This window comes from Triticum urartu, chromosome 5A (genome assembly GCF_056163025.1).
Source record: "Triticum urartu cultivar PI428250 chromosome 5A, HENAU_Tu73, whole genome shotgun sequence".
Classification (NCBI taxonomy): Eukaryota; Viridiplantae; Streptophyta; class Magnoliopsida; order Poales; family Poaceae; genus Triticum; species Triticum urartu.
Window position 1 is genome coordinate 614,771,306 of NC_141877.1, and position 27,013 is coordinate 614,798,318.

Consider the following 27,013-nt stretch of genomic DNA (forward strand, 5'->3'; position numbering starts at 1 on the left):
TATGGGCTGACCTAACACAACCGGGCAGGGAGGTCCGCTGGTCAAAGCCCGTCCGTGCAAAGTCAAAGGGCTAGATCCTGTGGTCAAACGCTACAGGGTTAGGCGGGACGGGGGCCCTGGGGGGGTAGCAATGCCACTGGAGCATCGCACCGGGCCCTCATACATGTGGGGTGGTGTGGTGGCATGTCCCAAGAGGCGGCACGCGTCTCCGGGGCGTGCCCCCCCTCACGGACGGCGATGACACGGTAGTAGACGTTCTACGGTAACGATGCGGCGTGAATATTATTAAATACTCAGAGCGCGATAAAATCATGAGTTTTTTTGCACGACGTGGGCACATGCGCTAGAGGAACGATGGTTTTTTTTCATAATTTTTGGTGATGGAGAAGTATCCGAAAAATTCCCTCTACGCGGATTGCCCTTCGCGCGTCTACGGTAGTGGCCGGCGGCCTCCGGGGGCTAGCATGCCACCAAATCTTGCGTAGGCGGCCTCTCACAAGTCTGGAATTGTTGTGGCGGTTGCAAACGCCCGGCACGCGTGTCCGGGGTGTGCCCCCCCTCACGGACGACGCCGCCGCCGGCACCTGGAGGGGGGGAAACGGACGCGTCGGGTCTACACGGAGGGGATCTTGCTGTGGGTCTGGCCCGGTTGTTGCTCCAAAGTGTTCCTATGGGCTGACCTAACACAACCGGGCGGGGAGGTCCGCTGGTCAAAGCCCGTCCGTGCAAAGTCAAAGGGCTAGATCCCGTGGTCAAACGCTACAGGGTTAGGCGGGACGGGGGCCCTGGGGGTAGCAATGTCACCGGAGCATCGCACCGGGCCCTCATACATGCGGGGTGGTGTGGTGGCATGTCCGAAGAGGCGCCACGTGTCTCCGGGGCGTGGCCCCCCTCACGAACGGCGATGACACGGTAGTAGACGTTCTGCGATAACGATGCGGCGTGAATATTATTAAATACTCAGAGCGCGATAAAATCATGAGTTTTTTTGCAGGACGTGGGCACATGCGCTAGAGGAACGATGGTTTTTTTTCATAATTTTTGGTGATGGAGAAGTATCCGAAAAATTCCCTCTACGCGGATTGCCCTTCGCGCGTCTACGGTAGTGGCCGGCGGCCTCCGGGGGCTAGCATGCCACCAAATCTTGCGTAGGCGGCCTCTCACAAGTCTGGAATTGTTGTGGCGGTTGCAAACGCCCGGCATGCGTGTCCGGGGTGTGCCCCCCCCCTCACGGACGACGCCGCCGCCGGCACCTGGAGGGGGGGAAACGGACGCGTCGGGTCTACACGGAGGGGATCTTGCTGTGGGTCTGGCCCGGTTGTTGCTCCAAAGTGTTCCTATGGGCTGACCTAACACAACCGGGCGGGGAGGTCCGCTGGTCAAAGCCCGTCCGTGCAAAGTCAAAGGGCTAGATCCCGTGGTCAAACGCTACAGGGTTAGGCGGGACGGGGGCCCTGGGGGTAGCAATGTCACCGGAGCATCGCACCGGGCCCTCATACATGCGGGGTGGTGTGGTGGCATGTCCGAAGAGGCGCCACGTGTCTCCGGGGCGTGGCCCCCCTCACGAACGGCGATGACACGGTAGTAGACGTTCTGCGATAACGATGCGGCGTGAATATTATTAAATACTCGGAGCGCGATAAAATCATGAGTTTTTTGCACGACGTGGGCACATGTGCTATAGGAACGATGGTATTTTTTCATAACTTTTGGTGATGGAGAAGTATCCGAAAAATTCCCTCTACGCGGATTGCCCTTCGCGCAAATACGGCTGTGGCCGGCGGACTCCGGGGGATAGCATGCCTCCAAATCTTGCGTAGGCGGCCTCTCACAAGTCTGGAAGTATTGTGGCGGTTGCAAACGCCCGGCACGCGTGTCCGGGGTGTGCCCCCCTCACGGACGGCGCCGCCGCCGGCACCTGGAGGGGCAAACGGACGCGTCGGGTCTACACGGAGGGGATCTTGCTGTGTCTGGCCCGGTTGTTGCTCCAAAGTGTTCCTATGGGCTGACCTAACACAACCGGGCAGGGAGGTCCGCTGGTCAAAGCCCGTCCGTGCAAAGTCAAAGTGCTAGATCCCGTGGTCAAACGCTACAGGGTTAGGCGGGACGGGGGCCCTGGGGGGTAGCAATGCCACCGTAGCATCACACCGGGCCCTCATACTTGCGGGGTGGTGTGGTGGCATGTCCGAAGAGGCGGCACGCGTCTCCGGGGCGTGGCCCCCCTCACATACGGCGATGACATGGTAGTAGACGTTCTGCGGTAACGATGCGGCGTGAATATTATTAAATACTCGGAGCGCGATAAAATCATGAGTTTTTTTGCACGACGTGGGCACATGTGCTACAGGAACGATGGTATTTTTCATAATTTTTGGCGATGGAGAAGTATCCAAAATATTCCCTCTACGCGGATTGCCCTTCGCGCGTCTACGGCTGTGGCCGGCGGCCTCCGGGGGCTAGTATGCCGCCAAATCTTGCATAGGCGGCCTCTCACAAGTCTGGAAGTGTTGTGGCGGTTGCAAACGCCCGGCACGCGTGTCCGGGGTGTGCCCCCCCTCACGGACGGCGCCGCCGCCGACACCTGGAGGAGGGAAACGGACGCGTCGGGTCTACACGGAGGGGATCTTGCTGTGGGTCTGGCCCGGTTGTTGCTCCAAAGTGTTCCTATGGGCTGACCAAACACAACCGGGCGGGGAGGTCCGCTGGTCAAAGCCCGTCCATGCAAAGTCAAAGGGTTAGATCCCGTGGTCAAACGCTACAGGGTTAGGCAGGTCGGGGGCCCTGGGGAGGTAGCAATGCCACCGAAGCGTCGCACCGGGCCCCGATACATGCGGGGTGGTGTGGTGGCATGTCCGAAGAGGCGGCACGCGTCTCTAGGGTGTGGCCCCCCCTCACGGACGGCGATGACACGGTAGTACACGTTCTGCGGTAACGATGCGGCGTGAATATTATTAAATACTCGGAGCGTGATAAAATCATGAGTTTTTTTGCACGACGTGGGCACATGTGCTATAGGAACGATGGTATTTTTCATAATTTTTGGTGATGGAGAAGTATCCGAAAAAATCCCTCTACGCGGATTACCCTTCGCGCGTCTACGGCTGTGGCCGGCGGCCTCCGGGGGCTAGCATGCCGCCAAATCTTGAGTAGGCGGCCTCTCACATGTCTGGAAGTGTTGTGGCGGTTGCAAACGCCCGGCACGCGTGTCCGGGGTGTCCCCCCCCTCACGGACGGCGCCGCCGCCGGCACCTAGAGGGGGGAAACGGACGCGTCGGGTCTACACGGAGGGGATCTTGCTGTGGGTCTGGCCCGGTTGTTGCTCCAAAGTGTTCTATGGGCTGACCTAACACAACCGGGCGGGGAGGTCCGCTGGTCAAAGCCCGTCCGTGCAAAGTCAAAGGGCTAGATCCTGTGATCAAACGCTACAGAGTTATGCGGGACGGGGGCCCTGGGGTGGTAGCAATGCCACCGGAGCGTCGCACCGGGCCCTCATACACGCGGGGTGGTATGGTGGCATGTCCGAAGAGGCGGCACGCATCTCCGGGGCGTGGCACCCCTCACGGACAGCGATGACACGGTAGTAGATGGTTCAGGCACTCGCATAGTTACCGGATCAGGTACTCCGTACCGGTACCCCTCAGTAAGTTGCTCTCCTATGTATCACCTTTCGCGAGACCATAGAAAATATTTATATCATAAAGAAATGTTGCTGACCATAGAAAAAATTCGGTTCAGAAAAAAATATAGGTGATATTTTAGAAAATTGTTGTACAATAAAACAAGATCATGTCATTAAAAATAATGTTTCAACCCATTAAAGAAAATGTATGGTACATTTTAAATAATGTTCATGCATGTCAAAAATATGTATACCATGTATCATTTTTAATATAATTTTATACCATGTATCATTCAAAAATATTTAAGAACGTGTATTTGAAAATATTTAATATGTACGTACAAGTATTTTATATATATACGAAACTTTTCAATGCGTATGAGTATAATATACACTAAAAATATATATGAAGACAGTTAATAATATATGCCACGTGTGTAATTAACATGTATACGGCTAGTTTGTAATTAATATGTATAAAAAATACACCTATGCCTAAGGCTTAGCCGTCAGCATATATGCCACGTGGCATGATTAATATATGCCGACGGCTTAGCCGTCGACATAGTTACCTTATCCTGTCCCCGGTCACCCCCTCCACTCGTTCTTCCCCGGCCCACAGATCCCGCGCGCCCCCGAGCCCGACCCGCGCTACCGCCGCCGCCCGCGACGCTCCCCTCCGCCCGCCCGCCGCTGCTCCACCCGCGCCACTCTCCCCTTCCCTCGCCCGTCCCCCTTACTGCCGCTCCACCCCTCCCCTCCCCTCCCCTTCTCGCGCCGCCGCCGCCATGCCAGCTCTCTGCCGCCCTCCCGCCCGCCGCCGCTCCACCCACGTCGTCGCCATCTCGTCTCCACGCCTTGCCTCCACCCCAGCTCTCTGCCCCGCCATGAACCGGGCCCTGCCTCGCCTCGGCCCCTCCCCGAGCACGCCTGGCCACGGCTCCGGCAAGCCCGCGACCCTGCCCGGCCGGCCCTGGTGCTAGCTCTGGTCGGCGGCCTCCTCTGCTTCTCCGGCCGACCACGACCAGCCCCGTCCCTCCCGTCCCTTCCATCGCCGTGACGCCCCTCTGCCCGGTGAGCTATGCTCTTTTTTTTCATTTTTCCTAATGTGACATTTATAGTTTCATGTTTATTTGCTGCAAATAACTACTATGTATGGACATGTGTAACTTATCTTCACAAAGACAAGTGATGTAATTGTTAGCATTGTTCTCTTCTAGATTTTATGTCCATAAGCCTAATATTTGTACCAATATGATATATAATGGATTATGACAATATATGCATGTGAGATTAATGGATGGTGTATTCAGCCCCTAAGTCTATTCACATATGCATGCAAAACAAATTTTTGAGTTGATGTTTGTGTCATGTTCTTTGAGTTGTTGACATCTAGAGATGGCATGGATAGGAGGTGGACCTGTGTCTAAATCCTTGCTATGTGACATTTAGTTTCTGAAATAGTTGTGTGAGATGTGCTCCAAAATTGGCATATGATGAGTGGTTATTTAATCATGATGATCTTGCTAAAAAAATTTAAGGACAATATTTGACACTTGACGAAATATGACTTTTTCATAGTTTAAAGTGTCAATGCTTAACCTATTTTTTTGCACTTGGTCAAATTAACAGGATTTGTGGTGTTCCATCTTCGTGGAGTGACCGTCGACGTTGGAGGTGTTGGTCCACGATCGTCCCCCCTTTGATCGACTACATCCTCTACATCGGAGGGTGAGCAACAATTCCATGACCTCGTCCACTTTTTTTCCATGTCACTAGATTAAATTTTCACATCAAGTCGCGTAACCTAGGTCCGAAAGGGTTGCATCGATAAATATGCATTCAATTGCATATTTATCACCGTAGCTCTTTCGGATTGTCCAGCGCTTTCCACGGACAGCCCGAGGATGTGTAGATTGGGTACGTTGTTCATGCTCTACCCCGTTCCGAGATAGGATTTCGGCGGCGCCTCCCTGTTGTTCTCCGGATGCACATTCTCTCGGCATTTTGCCGAGATGTGTATTTGGAGAACAGCGGGGAGGTGCTGCCGAAATTTTATCTCGGAATGGGGTAGAGCATGGACAACGTACTCAATCTACACATTCTCGGGTGGGATTAGGACCCATCTTTACCTATTAGAGATGTAGGTGGATTAAATGTCGATTCTCGTCAACCTTGTAAAAAATAAAATATTGATGTGAGTAATTTAAATGAATCCTTAATTTTGTTGTGTGGCTTCCAATAAAGTAGAGATGGCAGATAATCAGTGGATGTATAGTGGGTTTTTCCGTCGGAATCAAGTAACAACAGAGTGGGTCGAGAAAACTGATGTGTTTTTGAAAGAGATATTCCGTAGTCCAATGAGGATGGTGCCAAAATGCCCGTGTGCCAGATGTAAGAGACGTATCCGCAGAGATAAGAGTGAGATGACTAAGCACCTTCGCACGCATGGATTTATGCCCAACTTTAATATGCCGATAAACTTTGCCCAGCGGGACCGTGGTAGAGAGGATGTGATACGACAACGCGTCGCTGGTTATGAGGACGATGGGGTTAAAGACATGCTAGATGATGTCTTTGCTGCACAGCCGACACCTCCGTCACATTCAGCGAATGAACCGGAGGAGCCGGAGGAAACCGCAAAGGCCTTCCTGGAAATCTTGGCCTCATCAAAGAAACCTCTCTATGAGGGTGCCAAGCTGTCTGTGATGGATGCCATCTCGCAACTGATGGCAGTCAAGGCTGAGTACGGCTGTAGCCGAGGTTGCTTCGAAGCATTTTTGGGAGTATGGGCTAACAGCCTGCCTGAGGGCCATGAACTGCCGAAAACCATGTACGCTACAAAGAAAATCATGAAGGCGCTCTCCATGGACTATGAGAAAATACATGTTTGTCCAAAGAATTGCCTTTTGTTTAGGCATGAGTATGCGGATGACAAGTACTGTAGGAAGTGCGGTTCCTCTCGGTATATTGAGGTGGTCAATAAGCATGGTCAGAAGCAGCAGCTAAAAATCCCTGTGAAGGTTCTTCGGTATCTTGATTTTATAAAAAGACCGCAGCGCCTTTTCATCACCGATGAGTCTGCCAAAATGATGAAGCGGCACAAGGAAGGGAAAAGGTACAATCCAAAAAAAAATGTACATCCATCAGGACGTGAAGCATGGAAGTCATTCGATATAGAGTACCCGGAGGAAGCAGCCGAGGCTGGGAATGTCAGAATTGCTATAACAGGTGATGGGTTCAATCCATATGGTATGTCGTCTAATCCATACAGCTGTTGGCCCGTATTTGTTATTCCGCTCAATCTCCCTCCTGGCGCCATAATGCAACGCAAGACCATGTTCCTGTCGCTTATAATTCCGGGGCCTGAATATCCGGGGAAGAATTTGAGTGTGTTTATGCAGCCGTTGGTGGATGATTTGCACCATTCTTGGTACTTCCCGAGGTTGACATACGACCGACATCTGCAGAAAAATTTCTTGATGAAAGTTTGGCTACAATATTGCATGCATGACTTTCCCGGTTATGCCCTGTTCTGCGGATGTTGTACAAGTGGAAAGATGCCTTGCCCAGTGTGCATGCAGGCCTTGATTTTTATTTGGCTGAAGAAGGGTGGCAAGTATGTTGCATTTGACCTGCATCGACAGTTCCTCCCTCCAGACCATCCTGATAGGGAAGACAAGAAGGACTTCACAAAAGGCAAAGTTGTCCATGAAGTAAACGAGATTCCAACGTTTTCTGGTGCGGATGTGCTTGCTCAGCTGAAAGCTCTTAAGCCTGCCGGTGAAGGGAAAGGCAAAGGCAAAGGCAAAGGCAAAGCCACAGGCGAAGACGAGGGCGAGGGCAAAGGAAAAGGTAAAGGGAATTTTTTTTGAAGGATATGGTGAGACGCACAATTGGACTCACATTACCCCCTTCACGCAGCTTCCCTATTTTAAGGACCTCAAACTTCCATACAACATAGACGTGATGCACACCGAAAAGAATGTCACAGAGTCCCTTTTTCGCACGATCCTCAACATTCCTGATAAGACAAAGGATAATGTTAATGCTAGAGTTGATCAACAGAATATTTGTGATAGACCACGTCTACACATGCAGCCTCCCACAGGCAGTCGAAAATCTTGGTTCAAGCCAGATGCTGACTTCGTACTTAAAAAGGATTATAAGATGGAGGCATTCAAGTGGCTGAAACACGTCGTGAAGTTCACTGATGGTTATGCGTCGAATATAAGTAAGGGGGTCAATCTTTCAACGGGCAGAGTGACCGGGCTCAAGAGTCATGACTATCATGTATGGATTGAGAGGATTATGCTGGTGATGGTTCGGGGCTATGTTCCCGAGCGTGTCTGGCGTGTGCTTGCGGAGTTAAGCCATTTCTTCCGCACGCTTTGTGCTAAAGAAGTATGTCCTGAGAAGATAAAAGAAATGCATAAGAAGGCGCCGGAGTTGATATGCAAGCTAGAGAAGATCTTCCCGCCAGGCTTCTTTACTCCGATGACACATCTCATTTTGCACCTCCCGAACGAGGTATTGTTGGGGGGCCCTGTGCAGAATCATTGGCAGTACGGCCCTGAGAGACAGAACAAGCATCTGAGACAGAAATGTGGAAACAAAGCTAAGATTGAAGCTTCCATAGCTGAGGCAGTTATCCTAGAGGAGGTGGCAGACCTCAGGACAGCCTACTATCCGGACCATGTTCCCACGTTGCACAATAAGGTGTCTCGATACAATACAGAAGAACCCAAGTATAAACCCAAGTTGCCTCTATTCATCGGGCAAGGTGGTAGGGCTGGATGCTCGAAACCTTATCTCATGCCACGAGATGAGTGGGAGGATGTCATGTTCTATATCTTGCACAACATCAAGGAAGTTGAGGATGAGTGGATGAGGTAATACCTTTGCACCATTCTTTTAGTCAATTCGTTATGTTCACTTTGCCTAGTTCTTATACCGCTTTTCTTATTGTAGTCGATTCGTTGAAGAAGAATGGACGGGAATGCTGCCTCCTACTGAAGCGGAGGCACTTGCTCTTCTCCGAAAGGGTGCTGATGGAAGGAAAAATTTCGTTGCGTGATTCATGGAGAAAGTAATTTTTCACACTTTCAATTAAACTCATGCACCCTATAATTTCAATTAAACTCATGCGCCCTATAATTTCAATTAAACTTGTAGGGAAATGATCCGACCGAATCAATGGATGAAGAATTGAGATGGGTTTCCATGGGTTTTGACCCTCTCGTCATGACATGCGAAAAGTATGATGTGAATGGGTATCGCTTCCATACAGAGGAGCACCAGAACAGTCGGCCTGATCCCAAAACCATAAATACCGGAGTCTTCACTGAAGGAGATAATAAAGTAGATTACTACGGAAGGGTAGGAAAAATATACGAGCTTACATTCAAACATGGCCGCAAACACCTAAGTCTCACTGTGTTCAAATGCCGATGGTTCGACCCCAAAAAGGGTCTGAGACATACGCCTTCTGTTGGTTTAGTTGAAGTTAAACCATCAACCGTCTATGCCGGAGCTGATCTCTTTATCGCCGCTACCCAGGCCACACAAGTATATTATCTGCCTTACCCATGCCAGAAAGAGTACCTAAAGGGTTGGGAAGTTGTGTTCAAGGTGTCGCCGCATGGTAAGCTACCGGACCCGAACGATGATGATTACTACAACATAAACCCCATGACATACGAGGGAGTGTTCTATCAAGAGGAACACGATGACGTGGTCTGAAACAACGAGGATGATGACTTGGGTTATGTTGACCTGGACCCAAACGACGACCACGCACGGATTGATGGTGAGGCAGTTGTGAATCAAAGAGACATAATTATGCTTGAAAAGTTAAATGAAGACGCTGACGATGAGGAAGAGCCTCCACCTCCGTCAGACAATGAAGAAGATATGCGTGATAGTGATGATGAGACCGGTCCACAAATAGATTACAATAGTGATGATTCATATGGGTTCTAGAAAATGTAAGTTCTTTTAATGATCATTACAATAGTATGCTTAATGTGCTCTTCTGGTATTAATGTGTTTCCTGTATGCTTGTTTAATTGATATCCTTGCTAATTGTTTATTCTCTTCTCAATGCAGGTTTGCTAATCATGGGCAAGTCCAGCGGCGCCAGTTTCCTCAGTAAATTCAAAGGACTTACTCGGAGTGGACGAGCCCACAAGGTTCCCTCCCGACTACGCGAGGATGACACCTCACAGGGAGGTGGAGGGGTCGGGGGAGGAGACCCTAGAGGAGGAGGCGGTGGGGGGAGAGCCCCTAGAGGAGGAGGAGGTGGGGGGAGAGGCAGCCGGGGCAAAAAACTTCGGGCCGTGTCCGAAATAGGAGGGTCTTCTTCGATGCCCTCCTATACAGAGGCACCTTCTGAGTCTGAGGAGGAGGAGTATGTTCCTGATGGCGAGGAGGAGGAGAGTGAGGAGGAGGAGGGCGAGGAGGAGGGTGAGGAGGAGGGCAAGGAGGGTGGAGGGGAGGTTGATCCCGAGTTGTGGGGTGACTTGCCACCGGGTGCTCCGCAGGGGTGGCTGTGTGGTAATGCCGGACTACCTACACCACCTTCTATTGAGGAGCACAAGTGGCTCATTGAACCTGTGGGGACAGAGTAAGTGCCTCTCAATCATATTTTCAACACATGACAACATTTTCTTATTGTACACATGGCAATCATTTGATTCTTTTGCAGAAACTGAATCCTTTGCGGAAAGGGCCGTAAACCGAACGACCTTATCACTGTCCTGTTGAAGGAGTTTTGGCCTGGCCTATTTTGCCAGCGGCCAGACAGGGACCCGCAGCTGCGGGTTTTGGCCACGAGCTGGGCCCACTACGAGGCTTGCAGCAATGCGGAGTACGGGACGGCCGCTAAGGCCGTGATCACCAAATTTTGGGTAAGTTCTCTTCTGAATCACTTGTCTTCAGTTTCGTTCATAGTTTATCATTGAATCACTCAACTCATGCCTTGTTTGCTTCTGGTTTATGCATGATTGCAGCAACTCTATAGAGTTCTTGACGAGCACAAGGCCAGAGCCGACGTGGTCTTGCATGCGGCTGCGAAGAAGAAAGCTCGTCAGTTGCAGTACGAGGTGCGCTGGGTTGCCGTCTCGCGGTACTACCACATCTACCTGCAACAAAAGATGACCAAAACTCAAGCGCAGAGGCAACGACTTACCTTGAACAGGGAGAAGTTCATGATGGTAACTATTACTAACTTATCATTGTTTCAAGCAGTCAACTATATGTTTCGTGCTCACATGTCATGCTTCCAAAATTTGCATAGGTTGTTCCTCGTTGGTGCTATGGAAGGCATGACGGATGGGCGAGTTTGGTTGATAGGTGGCTCAGCGACGATGTAGAGTTTGCTGCCAAGAGCATCAAGGCCCGGGCTAACCGTGGAAAAGACGGGACACACGGCCAAGGAAACAGGAACCACTGGGGCTTCAAGGCCATGAAGGTATATCTATATGCATGATGCATTTTTGTTCTTCTTTACCGTCATGTTCTTATGTATGGCTAACTTCTGTTTGACGTTGCAGGAGGACAAGTTGAAGAGGCCGCTCTCAGACATTGAGTCGTGGAAGCTGGGCCGCGAGCGGAGTCATCCCAAGGAGGGCGAGAGCCAGTACTACGGCAAGACCGAGGAGCACCTGGAGTCTTACACTCAGCACTATCAGAAGTTGCATCCGGATGTTCCTGTTCCTGAGGTCGCCCAGTCTCAGATTGACGACATGGCGGTGGTGGCCATCCAGGGGAAGTCACATGGCCGGTATCCGTGTTTCGATGGCTTGATAACTCCTTCGATCTCGTACACACGGCTTCGGTCTACCAACCCGAGCCAGTTAGAGAGTACGGGGCATTCACAGACTCCCTTAGCCCGCCAGCATGCTGTAAGTACTTCCCCTTTATCTTTTTCTCTCTAGCATTCTCAGTTCATTTTCAGCATTGCTCACTTAGAAACAACCTAAATTATGTAGGAATCTCGAGGTGCGAGAGTACTTGCAACGAGTGAAGGCAAATGATGATTACAACCGTCAGATGATGGCGGTTAGTTTTGCCCTCTTAAAACCAAGCTAATTTTTTGCACTTTCATTCCTTCTGACCTTCTAGTTTGCTTGTTTAACTAACATCCAGGCTATGTTGGCATCTTGGAGTAACCGCACGGATCCACCACAAATGGGACCCCCACCACCACCTGCGGGAGAACCCCCACACGTGCCCACGTTCGATGAATGGGTGGCACTAGGCAGTGATGGTCCGGTTAGTACATTTGCGTAACTACTGGCAAACTAGTTCTCGTTCATTCAACACTATCATATCATATTTACCGTTAGAATCTTTTCTAAAACATGTAGGGGACCGGTGGCTCGACTACTGCTCCGTTGACCCCAGTCACTCCGATCTGGCAGAGTGATGGTGGTTGCGGTGGCGGTTTTGGCGGAGGTGGTCTTGGTGGTGGTGGTTTTGGTGGAGGTGGTCTTGCTTGATGTCGATGATGATTACGTGCATGTGGCCGTCGTGCCGTGCCTTTCATGTTGCTACTTTTATGATGTTCCATGTCTTGCACTACTTATGTGTTCATGAACTTCCGCCGGTGATGATCTTTAGATGATGATGATGAACTTGACTATGTTTAGATGATGATGATGAACTTGAGTATGTTTAGATGATGAACTGTCATATTTCTGCATAATTCCATATTATTCTACTTTGAAATGTTGTCAAATGAATTGAAAAAGAGAAAACAGAGAAAATAAAAAATAGAAAAAACTATGCCTACGGCAAAGCCGTCGGCATATATAAGCCCATGAGTTACCAGGGCTTGCCACGTGGCAGATCTATGCCGACGGCTTTGCCATAGGCATAGCCCTGCCGCCAGGAGAAACCAGGGAAATACACGTGGCAGTGCTATGCCTACGGCAAAGCCGTCGGCATAGATTCCATCTATGCCTACAGCTTTGCCGTAGGCATAGCACTGCCACCAGGCGCACCACGGGACGCCACGTGGCAGAGGTATGCCGACGGCCAAGCCGTCGGCGTACCTCTGCCACGTGGCGTCCCATGACTTGTCGGCGCTTTTGACGGCGCCGTCCGTTGCCGTCAGACGAAAAACACTGCCGACGGCTAAACTATGCCGACGGCTGACCACGGCCGTCGGCATAAGGCCCTATGCCGACGGCTATACTACGCCGACGGTCTGACAAGACTACGCTGACGATATCTACGCCGACGGGTCTATGCCAATGGCAGCCGTAGGCATAGATCTATGCCGACGGCAAAGGACCTATGCCGACGGCCCCTGGCCGTAGGCATAGACCGCGAGTCCGGTAGTGACTTGGCGAGCCACGCGGATCTCAAACGATTCCACTGGAAGAGATAATGTCAAGACTCAGGAGCCAGTGCAAAAAGGAAGATAATTAACTGAAGTCGAGATGAAGATCATAAGATTGGTAGTGGCCACACCACGTGGATCTTATCAAGATCCATTTTTTCGAGAACTAGATAAGGGCGGGAAGGATCCATATTATCTGCGGTTGCACCTTCTTCACCTTTGTTATGGCCGGTTTAGCTAGGCCCACCGGGCAATCTTAGCCCACAAGTTATCTTAGGTTAATTCCTTATGCAAGTTATCTTAGGTTAATTCTTATGCAAGTTATCTAGGTTATAAATATAGGATGTAAGACTCTTTTTGAAATTAAGCAATAAGAATATTATTATCCCTATTGCCCGGCTCCCAGAGGAGCCGGAACCCCTAGCCGCCTCTAACCCTAGCCGCCGCCGCCATCTCCCTCCGACGCGATGGCACGCCCGATCATCGCCCCGTCCCACTCCATCCTTCCCCTACAACCTCTGGAGCAGATCTGATAGGACCCTTGGCTCTACCAATTTGGTATCCAAAGACTCGGGTTCGATCATGTCGTCATCAACACCCACGCCGGCGCTGCCCATCATCACCATCGTCCCGGTGACCACAGTCGGGTCCCCAATGCCGCCGTCCCCGATCACCTCCGCGTCGCCGACAACCTCCGTCTTCACGCCGGAGGAGATCACCAGCACCCTGCGGGACCTCATGACAGCCGTCCAGGGCATCTCCCTCTACTTGGACGGCCCGCACACCACCCCGCCGGCTGCGACTGCTGCCTACAGCCACCGGGCGACGCACTGGCCGATCCAGAACGCTTCGGGCCCGAGCGGGACGCCTCTGCTGCCGTTGCAGGCGGGCTACATCGGCGGGCCCCCGCCGCTGCTGCACCTGCCCTGGCACTCGGTACCCGCGGCGATCGCCAGGGCCCATCCGTCGCTCTAGCCGCCGCCCGCCCCAGCGCCGTCCTGGCCGCAGTGGCCCGCGCCGGTTCTCGCGGCGCCACCCATGCCCGGCCCAGCGCCGCAGTGGCCACACTGGCCCGCGCCGGCCCCAGCCGCGCCAACCGCGCCGGTCCAGCTCCCGCCGCCGCCGCCCAGCTCCGGACTGGGCCAATCCACACCGGGAGGACTTCTGATCCAGCAGGTCTGGTTTCCGCCGTCACCGTCCCCGATCCCGGCCTGGCTAACCAGGATGTTGCCACCGCCAGTTTACACAGAGGCAGGGGACCCACCGGTACCCACACTGCAGTCTGGGGCCTTGTCCGGCTCCGCGAGGGCCTACGACGGCCTTCCCACCGTTGACCGGGCCCCGTCATCATCACTGCTCCACACCGCCAAGCCGGCCGGCCATGGCGCGCCGACCCAGACGCCGCCACAGTTCGCCAAGATCGATTTCACCACTTATGATGGCACGGAGGACCCGCTTAACTGGCTCAACCAGTGTGAGCAGTTTTTCCGTGGCCAGCGCACGCTCGCGTCGGAGCGTACTTGGCTGGCATCCTACCACCTCCGCGGTGCAGCCCAGACCTGGTACTACGCTGAAAGATCGTGGATGTCGCCTAGAGGGGGGTGAATAGGCGTTTTAAAATAATTATGATTTAGGCTTGAACAAATGCGAAATAAACCTAGCGGTTAATTTGTCAAGCACAAAACCTAAAACAACTAGGCTCACCTATGTGCACCAACAACTTATGCTAAGCAAGATAAGCAACTATGCGATAGCAAGATATATGACAAGAAACAATACGGCTATCACAAAGTAAAGTGCATAAGTAAAGAGCTCGGGTAAGAGATAACCGAGGCACGCGGAGACGATGATGTATCCCGAAGTTCACACCATTGCGGATGCTAATCTCCGTTTGGAGCGGTGTGGAGGCACAATGCTCCCCAAGAAGCCACTAGGGCCACCGTAATCTCCTCACGCCCTCGCACAATGCAAGATGCCGTGATTCCACTAAGGGACCCTTGAGGGCGGTCACCGAACCCGTACAAATGGCAACCCTTGGGGGCGGTCACCGAACCCGTACACTTTGGCAACCCTTGGGGGCGGTCACCGGTACCCGTCAAATTGCTCGGGGCGATCTCCACAACCTAATTGGAGACCCCGACGCTTTCCCGGAGCTTTACACCACAACGATTGAGCTCCGAACAACACCAACCGTCTAGGGCGCCAAGGCACCCAAGAGGAACAAGCTCTAGGGTGCCCAAACACCCAAGAGTAATAAGCTTCTCAAACTTCACTTCTACGTATCACCGTGGAGAACTCAAACCGATGCACCAAATGCAATGGCAAGGGCACACGGAGTGCCCAAGTCCTTCTTTCTCAAATCCCACCGGAGCAACTAATGCTAGGGAGGAAAATAAGAGGAAGAACAAGAAGGAGAACACCAAGAACTCCAAGATCTAGATCCAAGGGGTTCCCCTCACATAGAGGAGAAAGTGATTGGTGGAAATGTGGATCTAGATCTCCTCTCTCTTTTCCCTCAAAAACTAGCAAGAATCCATGGAGGGATTGAGAGTTAGCAAGCTCAAAGAAGGTCAACAATGGGGGAAGAACACGAGCTCAAAAGGTTAGGGTCAATGGGGAAGAAGACCCCCTTTTATAGGAGGGGGAAAATCCAACCGTTATGTGCTCAGCCCGCACACGAGCGGTACTACCGCTCCTGGTCCCGGTACAACCGGGACTCACAGTATACGTGCAGAACCCTACCAAGCGGTACAACCGGGCGACCAGGCGGTAGCACCGGTTGAGAAGAACAACCGGACCAACCGCCCAGCCACCGCTCAACCACCGCATAGGAACAGAAGGAAGTCACCCCTGAGTGCGGTAGTCGAGCGGTACCGGGCCGGTGCAACCGCATGGCCTTGAGCACTCGGGCGGCTAAGTCCTGAGCGGTAGAACCGCTCCGGACACCGGTGGTACCGGTACGACTGGACCAACCGGGCCACCATCGCCCGAGTACCGCATCAAAACAGAGGCCTGACCGGTACTTGGGCGGTGCCTGGCCGGAACAACCGCCCAAGTCTTTGCTGAGCAAGTTGGCGGTACCACCGCCCGGAAGCAGCGGTACAACGACTGAGAGCTCCAAGCGGTACTACCGCTGGGACACGCGGTACTACCGCTGGGACCAGACAAAAACCACTCTCAAGAAAACCAGAACTGCCATAACTTCTGCATATGAGCTCCGAATTGAGCAAACTCAAGCTTGTTGGAAACAAGACGACGAGTAGCATCAAAACAGCGACTGGATATAGTAAGAAGAGGCAGGGGAGGTATGCCAACAAATAGAGGAGTGAAACCTCCAACCGAGAAGAACCGGCAAAACCTCCAACATCGAAAACATCATAGAAGAAGCATGTGAACTCCGTTTTCGATGAACTCGAGCTTGTCATCAAGATGACCATAAGCTCTAAGACTCTCAAAGAGAACCAAACAAGAACCAAGAAAGAAGATTCAAGGATGCAATGGTTTGAGCTCTCTACGAACGATACGATCAAGCTACTCATCGAGAGCCCCCCCTTGATTGTACGGCAATCGATCCTATAACCCGGTCTCCCAACTACCATCATGAGACCGGTAAAATAGAAAACCTATCAAGGGCAAACCTTTGCCTTGCACATGGTCCACTTGAGCTAGATGAAGACGATCTTGACTCCCTCAAGTTGGACCACCTTTCTTGATTGGGTTGACTTGATGAAGACTAGTTGATTGCTCCCCCATACTCCACTATGGGTGAGCCACTCTTCCGCACATCTTCACAAGTCCATTGTCACCACAAAGGACGGCAAGCTTCAAGCATTTGATCTCTTCGTGATGCTCCACTTGAACTTGCACACCGCAACCTAACCCCATAAAGAACTCTCACGAAGACCATGGGTTAGTACACAAAGCATAATGGACAATGCTTACCATACCATGGGATCACTTGATCCCTCTCGGTACTTCTTCTACGCTTTGTGAGTTGATCAACTTGATTCACTCTTGACTTAGTCTTGATCAACATTGAATCTTTCCAATTCTCTTCATTTGAATGATGTCTTGAAGGTAGACATGAATGATCACACAATCTTCTTCTTCAAGACATGCTTGCAATAAGCTCAACTCTCACATGACCAATCTTTGGATAATTCCTTGAATAACACCTTGGTCGACACAAACTCTCCTTGAAACCAACACATGTACTCCAAGAAAAGCCTATGGACAAAACCTTCAAATATAACTCAAGGCAACCATTAGTCCATAGAGATTGTCATCAATAACCAAAACCAAACATGGGGGCACCGCATATTCTTTCATACGCCCTCGAGCAGGATGAGGGCAGCATGCCCCCTTGGGAGCACTTCCACGAGCTCTGCCTCCTTCGCTTTGGGCCTCCGGTTCGCGGGAGCCTCCTGGCGGAGCTCAGCCGCCTTCCCTTCACCTCCACGGTGCAGGACTTCGCCGACCGTTTCCAGGCCCTGGCATGCCATGTCGCGGGCATGACGGCGCAACAGCGGGCTGACCTCTTTGTCGGTGGACTTCCGGATCACATCCGCGTGGACGTGGAGCTTCGGGGACCCCAGGATCTCTAGTCAGCCATGTACTACGCCCGCGCGTTCGAGCGCCGCGCGGTGGCCATCCAGCAGGAATCACCATCCCGGACCGTAGGTCGCTACCCGGGCCATATTCCGCATAGGGTCGGCCTGCGCAGGCTTCTACGTCACCCCTCGCCGTGACCGCGACGCGCCCGTTCCGCCGACTCACCTCAGCTGAGCTACTCGAGCGTCGCCGTCAAGGGTTGTGCTTCAACTGCGACGAGCCCTACACGCCCGACCATGCCTGCCTGCGACTCTTCTACCTGGAGGTCGCAGACTACATTCCGGAGGACGCCGTCGCCACTGACCTGGCCGCCCTAGCTGTCGAGAAGGTGTTTGACGCTGGTTGATCGCCCCGAGGAGTTCCGCAAATGCTTCCCCACCTTACAGCTCGAGGACGAGCTGTTTGTGCAGGCAGGGAGAAGTGTTATGGCCGGTTTAGCTAGGCCCACCGGGCAATCTTAGCCCACAAGTTATCTTAGGTTAATTCTTATGCAAGTTATCTTAGGTTAATTCTTATGCAAGTTATCTAGGTTATAAATATAGGTTGTAAGACTCTTTTTGGAATTAAGCAATAAGAATATTATTATCCCTATTGCCCGGCTCCCAAAGGAGCCGGAACCCTAGCTGCCTCTAACCCTAGCCGCCGCCATCTCCCTCCGACACGACGGCGCCCAGCCACTGATGCGCCCGATCATTGCCCCGTCCCACTCCATCCTTCCCCTACAACCTCCGGAGCAAATCCGGTAGGACCCCTGGTTCTACCAACCTTCATCATAATCATCTCCATGATAAGCTATGACCATGTCCTCCTTTTTCCCCAATGGTGTAGAACTAGCCCCAACCATTGGTTGTTTGTCTGCAACAAGGGGATTTGATCTTGACATTTACAATCAAAACTAAAATATGATTTTCAGTTATTAGTACAACAATCCTGAAGATCAGGAGGAAATCTAAGTTCCAAAGTTCACATATTGGAAATTTTGACAACAATCCTGAAGACCAGGAAGAAATCTAAGATCCAAAGGCTGTAATTACATACAAAACGCTGTAAAACAACAATCCTGAAGACCAAGAAAAATAAAATCTACTCCCTCCGTCCCATAATGTAAGACGTTTCTTAATACTAGTGTAGTGGCAAAAAACATCTTATATTATGGGACGGAGGGAGTAAGTTCCAAAGTTCATATTGGAAAATTTCGATAGGATGGGGTAACTTTGAGGAGAGTATTTAACAAAAAACTACCGCAATTCATGGAAACATGCCCAGAAACTACCACTTTACAAATTTGTGCTGAAAACTACCACTTTTTCTCTAATCTTTGACTAAAAACTACCATGTCGCGAAATCGACCCATTCGTCCATTTTAAACGCACTTATGACAGGCTTGGCCCGCATGTAAGTGTTGTCATCGTTATTCCACTGCCGAGCCGGCCTATCCACTCCCCCCGTCGCCGCCGCCGTTAACTGATGTCTGAGCCGGTGAAGCACGAGCGCGCCGGCATGCGGGCCAAGGCCGTCGGGTCATCTCAGAGCGGTGGAGGCCCCAGCCATGCGGGCATGCTACTGGTCAGCTCGGAGCTCTCAGTGGTGGAGGCCGGGGTGTGCACGGGAAGCAGTGGCGCCGGCCGCGACGGGCACAAGAAGCAGCCGCGCCGGCCGTGCATGGGCGAGAGCACCAGCTCGGGCCGCAAGCAGCAGCGGGGATGGGAATGAGCAGCAGCAGCAGCCGCGCCGACCGCGCATGGGTGCGTGCTGTGACGCCATGCGCGAGCAGCAGCGGGGATGGGAACGAGCAAGAGAAGCCGCGCCGTCCGCGTGTGGGCGTGAGCAGAGGCGTTGGCGTCCATGCTCCAGGTGAGCTACGCACAGCCGCCGCCGCCGCGAGCGTGTGCACTTTCGTGCGTGAGTGAGCGCCGGCAGTGGTTGGCGGCGGAGGTGGCTTGTTGGTGCACATAAGGTGTTTGTAGAAATGCCAAAGAGAGGGAGAGAGAGGAGGAAGAAGAGGGTCAACCTGACTTGTGGGCCCATCTTGTCAGAAAGGCGTTTAGAAGAGGCGAATCGGGCACTTACGCGACATGGTAGTTTTTAGTCAAAGATTAGAGAAAAGGTGGTAGTTTTCGGCACAAATTTGTAAAGTGGTAGTTTCTGGACACGTTTTCATGAATTGTGGTACTTTTTTGTTAAATACTCCTTTGAGGAAGCATTCCTAAACAATTTTGTTTTTTCGTGAATACGCAAAGCTTGCGTATGATTTCATTGACAGAAGGAGAAGAATGAGTACAGAGTTACAACACATGACACGAACGCAGACAGGCGTGAACATGGTGCCTGGAGCAGAGAGACAAGGGATGCTCGGCCCAAACAAAGGGGACATCATAGCTAAACCTACCAAACCCGAGCCAAGAACGACGATGCCAAATGCGAGCCAAAAATCGAGGACACCACGAGCAAGCAAGATAGTGCCTTCAAGAAGGAAGACGACGCCAAGATTCCATCACTATTTGGTCCGGGTGACCCAGGCCTAGGGTTTCCCCTGAGCTCGAAGAGGGGCGCAGCTAAAGGCCTTGGCAGGGGCTCCAAGAAGGAAAACGACACCCGCGGGCGCCGTCACTGCCAGCACCGGCGAACCAAACGGGGATCTCTCCCTGGCCTAAAGCTGAGCAATCCCATAGCCGCCGAATCAGGGATCGCAGGTGGGGGGGCAAAGCTGGTCGGAACCGCCAAGTCAGGGGGTTGGCCGAGCTGCACCCGCCGCCGGAGGTGGCACCGCCTCCGAACCATGGGCTTGGATCTGGCAAAAGAGGGGGCTTTGAGGCATACATGGTAGTGTGGGCGACGAGGTGAACCACACAGGGGTCTTGGCGCAACGGCGTCCAGCAACGCCGACAAGCAAGGACTGGAGAGACACAAATTCGGGCTGTCGTGGCCGTAACCGTCGGGACATCAGTGAGCCAGGGAAGCCAGAAGGGGCGCGGCTACCTGGTCACCGGTGCCGGAGCTGCCCGGTGGAGGACACCGGCAGCGAAGGACACCGGAGAGACGCGGCCTGCAGCCGCGGGGGCCGGAGCAGCGCCAGCAAGGACCCGCCGCGAGGGGCCCCGAGCCAGCCACAACCACGGACGCATCGCTGCCTCCGCAGGAGCCGTCACCGAGCACGGGTGGAGGGAGGGACGCCGGGAACGAGGGGGCCGCCTGCACAGGCGCCGCCACTGCGAGATCGGGGCGCGGGGTGCGGGGTGGGGGCGTTGGAGGCGAGCGGGATCGAGATCCGCCCTGGGGTCCGGCGCGGCTTCGCCGGCCGACCCTCCGGCGGCGGCGATGCGGGGGAGGCCGGCGGCGGGGGCTGTAAACGGTGGCGGCTGGGGTTCCCCCATGCCGCCAGAGGAGGGCGACCCGGGGAGAGGGGCCGAAAAAAATCAGTCCCCGTGGTCTGAAGATTCTTTTTCATTCCTAAACAATTTTGTAGAAAAGAAAAGAAAATAGGGCAATCACTAGCATGCGTGCCAAAAAAATCACAAAAATTGCATACTTACCACAGTCAGGTTCCGATATCTTCTGGGCGCAGGATCCTAATGACTTGTTAGCGGCATTCAGCGATTGAGCCAACTGCTGACGCGTCAATGCCAAATCAAGAAGATCACATTAGAAACAGCACCCGAGGGGAAAAAGAAGCGCCGAGGCCGCCTGAGGACTCTCCGCTTGGTGCTTGCTGCCTTGCTGGTTGCTTCCGGTCTTGGGTCGACAAGACGGCGGAAAGCAGCGGCCGCGCCGGAGACGGCAGCGGTTTTGGACTGAGGCTCATAGGGGTTATGGGCTTATATCATCTATCGAGAGGCTCGTACTGGGTTGGGCCTTGTTATTGGAGCGTGCCTGGAACAGAAGAAAAATGAGCGTGCTTTTTTTTCCCACGGAAGAAGTCCATTTTTCAACATTATTTAACACACTTTGAAATTTCAATAAAAGAAAAGACCTTGGAAGTTTAGAATGATGTAGAAAAATAGGCTTTGGATTTCGAATGTGATTAAGACTGGTTTACAGTGTTTATTTGTCCATGGCATCACTGTGGTGTGCAAGGCCATGAATCAGTCTCTGTTTTTCCTATCTTGAGAATCGATACTGTCATTTGTCTTAGAACTTTTCGGCGTTCCGTTCAATTATATACCGTCTCGAGCATGACAAGTTCAGGATCAGGAGGATGAACTTGAACACCCATGGGCATCACCCATGCTGTCAATGCTGCTGCAGGCGGATCTCTTCTTCTAAGCAGTTTGTATACTTTATCATTCTATAAGCCTTTTATCTAAAAAAAGAACTTCTGAGCGACAAGCAGAACTGAAACCGCCACAGTGTTACTACTTCTTCCCACTGAAATGCCCCCTCACAAATCCGCAAGTGTTATGTAGTGCAGTGGGCAGCATTGAAGCAGTCACAGTTTCACACCATCATTTCTGAATATCTGCATGCATCAGGAGGATGAACTGACCAAGTAGTTCCACACACAGGTGCATGCCCAGAGTATCCATCATGTTCTACTCAAGGAAAAAATAGTGCGCTACAGCAAAATAGCGTTGGCCTTAAAATATGCTATTAGCGAGTAGTCGTTGTACACTAATTTATTTAGCAAGACAATTCTCAACACGCTATAGCATGCTATTAGCTACGCTGTAGCGCGCTATTTTTTCAGTGGTTCTACTTAATCTACAGTTTTCCAAATTAAGCGAGCATAACTTCGACAAGAGTTGACAGGCTGAAAAGGCGAGTTCTACAATGTTCACACGAGTGGCACGAAAAGACAACAATCCAGTATAGTACATCACATAACAGTAGCTTAATCCCAACTTAAAAAGGAAAGTAAAGAACTGATGCCATAAATTGTAAAACATAGAATGATTCATCCTCTGACCCTTAACTGCTAAAGCTGGAACTTTGCCATAGTATGGCACATAGAATAGGCTGCGATATTTTCGGGTGAAGCTTCTTGGAATCTTTTGGGACTGTGAGCGTTTACCAGTACTGATGCTAGCTGAGATGATCTTATCATCAATTTTGTCCTCAAGGATAACCAGCTCCCTCTCTAGGTCAACGGCCATGATTTTATATTCGAAAACCCAGTATCCTTCACGGTCAGTGCGGAGAAAAATGTCTCTGCCAAATATATCAACCATACTTACACGATGCCTCACCGCCCACCCATCAGGGACTTCCAAACTCCAAATCCGTATTGCGCAGCCATCAAATTCTTGTTTCGCGTAGCATAAGACACCCGAAGACTGGCCAATACATCCATTAGAACAGAAAGTCATTTTGGACCTATTCGGATATCCTGGCAGCTGAATGATCCTATGATCGAGCCACTTCGTACTTCTATCAGGTGCGTCAAGCGCCAGAATTTTATGAGCCAATAGGTGTTTCATGTACAACACCCCATTTACAAAGAGCGGATCACCTTCAAATCCATCTCCATATTCCCAAAGACAACTAGACCACCAAAGACAACTAGACCACGTGGAATCCTCAGAGAAAAATACCTTAACTTCAGTGGAGGTTCCAATTATATGAGGGTCCAGGACCGCGCTCGACTGAAATTTGAAGACACAGAAGTGTTGAGACCATAATGGATCAAAACACAACTTGAGATTAGCTGAAAAGACCGATGGTCCAGGTTCAGTATCTGGAAGTGCCATCCACTCTTGAGTTGCTGGATTGCACACAATAGCGTTGGAAATTTCTTCAATTCTATTTTTCTGATAACAAAGAAGTAGGCCATTGCAGCAACCCCGAAGCAGTATTGGGTACTTATAACATGGCACAAAGCTAAGTGTTGTGTCAATTTCCTTGTCACTTGAGGGCAGTCTGGCGAGATGGATGCCACTACCAAGAGAGGAGGCAAGTCTGCCACGCTCAAATTTCTGGTACAAGAGACCAGTGGGAGTTCTTGGGAACTTTTGTCGGTAGTATGGATGAGATGAGAAGGCAAGCCAAGACTTGCAGACACATTTGAAGCGGCACAGGGACTTCAGCGGCAGTCGAGACAGGATGTCCACCACTAGCTCATTAGGTAGTACACATGTGGACATCCCCAATCTATGATCTGAACTTATTTGCACCAAAAGAAAAGAAAATAATAGATGATATAAAACTGGGGAACAATAAAGTATGTGTGTAAACGCCATCTGAACCCAAAAATTAAAACTCAAGCGAAGTTTCACCCTCCAAAAAACAATGAATGCACATTTTTCTGTTGGTCCGGTTCAATGCTTAAATTAGTAAATAAGTGGGCCTTGAAACATTTTTTATCATGTTCATGCCTTATGACAATGACACGGTTGTGTATATGAAAGAACATATTTGGTATGGGCTTATGGCCTACACTGAGTGGGTCACAGGGATTCACTATGAAAGAACAGATTTGGTATGGGCTTATGGCCTATGATGAGTGGGTCACAGGGATTCATCGTTTGGTTGACACAGGGAAACTGCTATCTAGTAGTTGTGTGCAAGATAAAATGAAATCACTATAAGTTTTTTCAATGATTACATCGCCATCCATTTCACAACTAGTTGGCAATGGTGACAACATAATACACATGTTGCTATAATGCACCTTGAAAAACAATGTGATTTGATAAAAAGGGAAAAGAAAGTACCTTCAGGATCTATAATCCCAACGATCTATCAGACGCCGTCAGAAGCTGAGATAGGTGCTAACTTGTGAGATAAGACAGGGAAAGTCAAGAATATCATTGTATCCATCTTTAGTGCGACTGACCAACAGAAACGAACTCATCAGACATCAGATCATGTATATGCTCCTAACCACGACTTCCTTTGGCATCACGAAGACGACAGGATGAGGGAAATCCGTCAATTTACAGGATGGCACACCAACTGGCGAAACGGATGGCGTTGAGATCTAGGTTGCATCTGCGACGAGCTCAGATTAGAAACAACACACGGGGACAAATATGTGGCATAGACACCAAGGAGAGGAAGAGGAACGGGAGCTCACCGCGTAATGGTTGCTTCGGGTCGTCGGCGAGTACGGTCGGCCAGGCGGCAAGCGGAAACAAGGCTGCGGAGGTGAGGCAGCAACGCAGGATTTGGAGGTGGGCGCAACGTAGTGCCTAGAGAGAAGGGGGATAGGTGAGGATGTGTTGAATCTAAATCAAGGGAAGAAGTAAAGCGAGTGCTCGAGGCCCTTCTAGAGATAAAGGGATAAGGGAAAGCACGCGGGACCACATCGACACATGTTTTGCATGTGAGGTGGCTGACGCCAGCGCTTTTGTCACCCCGCCGAACAAAATTATTTTCCTTTAGAAAAAATAATAATAATCTCACTTGAAAACAACATTGGGAGTCGCTAGGGTGATATTTTCTCCGTTGGCTATCTCTCCAGCCATCCATTGTACTTAAATGGTAAGTTTTGGATCCCTACGTTGTAACACTAAACACCCAAATATGAAATAGTTAGAATATTTCCCCCCATGAACCCATAAAAATTTATTCATAGAATTGCAACATTTAAAACATGCCCACAAAAAATATAGGACATTAAAAAGGGTCAAAATAGCATGAACACGGGCAACATAAAAAATCAATGTAAGAATATACAAGCACAACACATACAATAACGAAGAAAACATTTGTAACATAATTGCAATCCCTTCGTGACAGAAGTCTGGAGTCATTTACAAAATCTCGTTAATGTTTATGCAGTAAACAACCTATGCGCAAAAAACCCGCTTAACGCATGTCCGACCAACTGAAAGGATCGAGGTCTCAAAGATATCAAGAGGGGTATTGAATAGGCAACTATAAATTTCTACAAAATCATTGATTTAAGGAAGTGTGGAATTGCAAGTTCACTACCATGAAACTATGTGATTCATACTATATGACAAGGGTGTCAAACATGATGATCTGGTTGCGTGTGTATAGACATGTACAAGGCGTATACAGGAAGGGAGATCAACACCGCCGGAGGAGTAGTTAGTTAGCTAAAGTCTTTTATATCTTTATCTCCTCTTATCCCTAGTTTTATTCCTTTGCAAGATGTATCTATCTCAACAACCTGTACGCGTACTTGGGCTCACAACCCTTCTATTTAACACGCAAAACGTCGGCCATGAAGGCTAAGACGCTTACCGCAAGTCGCACATGGTATACAGAGCCTTCTTCTTCCACCAAAAACCCTAGCTAATCCATCTCCATCAAGTGTGTAGCCATGTCTTCCTCCTCCGCCTCCTTCCAGTTGCCGCTCAGCGGTGGAGTCCCGGAGAAGCTCTCCCGCACCAACTACGTTCTGTGGCGGACCCAGATCACGCCGCAGTTGCGGGGCGCCGGCGTCTTCCACTACGTCGACGGCACGGTGACTGAGCCGGCCAAGGACTGTTGGGGAACATAGTAATTTCAAAAAATTTCCTACGCACACGCAAGATCATGGTGATGCATAGCAACGAGAGGGGAGAGTGTTGTCCACGTACCCTCGTAGACCGAAAGCGAAAGCGTTAGCACAACGCAGTTGATATAGTCATACGTCTTCACGATCCGACCGATCAAGTACCGAACGTACGGCACCTCCGAGTTCAGCACACGTTCAGCCCGATGACGTCCCTCGAACTCCGATCCAGCCGAGTGTTGAGAGAGAGTTTCGTCAGCACGACGGCGTGGTGACGATGTTGATGTTCTACCGACGCAGGGCTTCGCCTAAGCACCGCTACAGTAATATCAAGGTGGACTATGGTGGAGGGGGCACCGCACACGGCTAAGAGATCAAACGATCAATTGTTGTGTCTATGGGGTGCCCCCTGCCCCCGTATATAAAGGAGCAAGGGGGGTGCGGCCGGACAGGGAGGAGGCGCGCCAGGAGGAGTCCTACTCCCACCAGGAGTAGGACTCCCCCCTCCCCCTTTCCTAGTTGGATTAGGACTTGGGGGGGAGAGTGGAGGAGAAGAAGGAAGGGGGGCGCCGCCCCCTCTCCTTGTCCTATTTAGACTGGGGGGAAGGGGCACGCGGCCCAGCCCTAGCCGCCTCTCCTCTCTTCCACCTAGGCCCACTAAGGCCCATTAAGTCCCCGGGGGTTCCGGTAACCTCCCGGTACTTCGGTAAAATCCCGATTTCACCCGGAACACTTCCGATATCCAAACATAGGCTTCCAATATATCAATCTTCATGTCTCGACCATTTTGAGACTCCTCGTCATGTCTGGGATCACATCCGGGACTCCGAACAACCTTTGGTACATCAAAACATATAAACTCATAATATAACCGTCATCGAAACTTTAAGCGTGCGGACCCTACGGGTTCAAGAACTATGTAGACATGACCGAGACATGTCTCCGATCAATAACCAATAGCGGAACCTGGATGTTCATATTGGCTCCCACATATTCTACGAAGATCTTTATCCGTCAGACCGCATAACAACATGCGTTG

General features: G+C 51.0%; 2 protein-coding genes and 1 pseudogene across 3 annotated transcripts; 1 reads left to right on the top strand and 2 right to left on the bottom strand.

The window, feature by feature from the left end:
• The window catches only part of LOC147973374 (meiotic drive suppressor JIEYAO-like), a 66,898-nt pseudogene extending 53,431 nt beyond the window's left edge, over positions 1-13,467 (bottom strand).
• On the top strand, positions 7,584-9,575 carry LOC147973375 (uncharacterized). The gene has a single exon (XM_087524971.1). The coding sequence runs from the start codon at positions 7,589-7,591 to the stop codon at positions 8,513-8,515; it is 927 nt and encodes a 308-aa protein (XP_087381097.1). The 5' UTR covers positions 7,584-7,588; the 3' UTR covers positions 8,516-9,575.
• An 8,620-nt stretch (positions 13,468-22,087) lies between the features above and the next one.
• On the bottom strand, positions 22,088-24,766 carry LOC147973376 (putative F-box protein At3g10240). 2 transcript variants are annotated; one of them, XM_087522059.1, is made up of 3 exons: positions 24,586-24,766; positions 24,224-24,500; positions 22,088-23,667 (listed from the first exon to the last, which is right to left on the bottom strand). In XM_087522059.1, exon 3 carries the CDS (start codon positions 23,651-23,653, stop codon positions 22,217-22,219), a length of 1,437 nt encoding a protein of 478 aa, XP_087378185.1. In that variant the 5' UTR covers positions 23,654-23,667; positions 24,224-24,500; positions 24,586-24,766; the 3' UTR covers positions 22,088-22,216. The 2 variants fall into 2 exon arrangements, with proteins under 2 accessions (XP_087378185.1, XP_087378184.1); XM_087522058.1 differs by having other exon boundaries at positions 22,088-24,500.
• Positions 24,767-27,013: the final 2,247 nt, after the last annotated feature.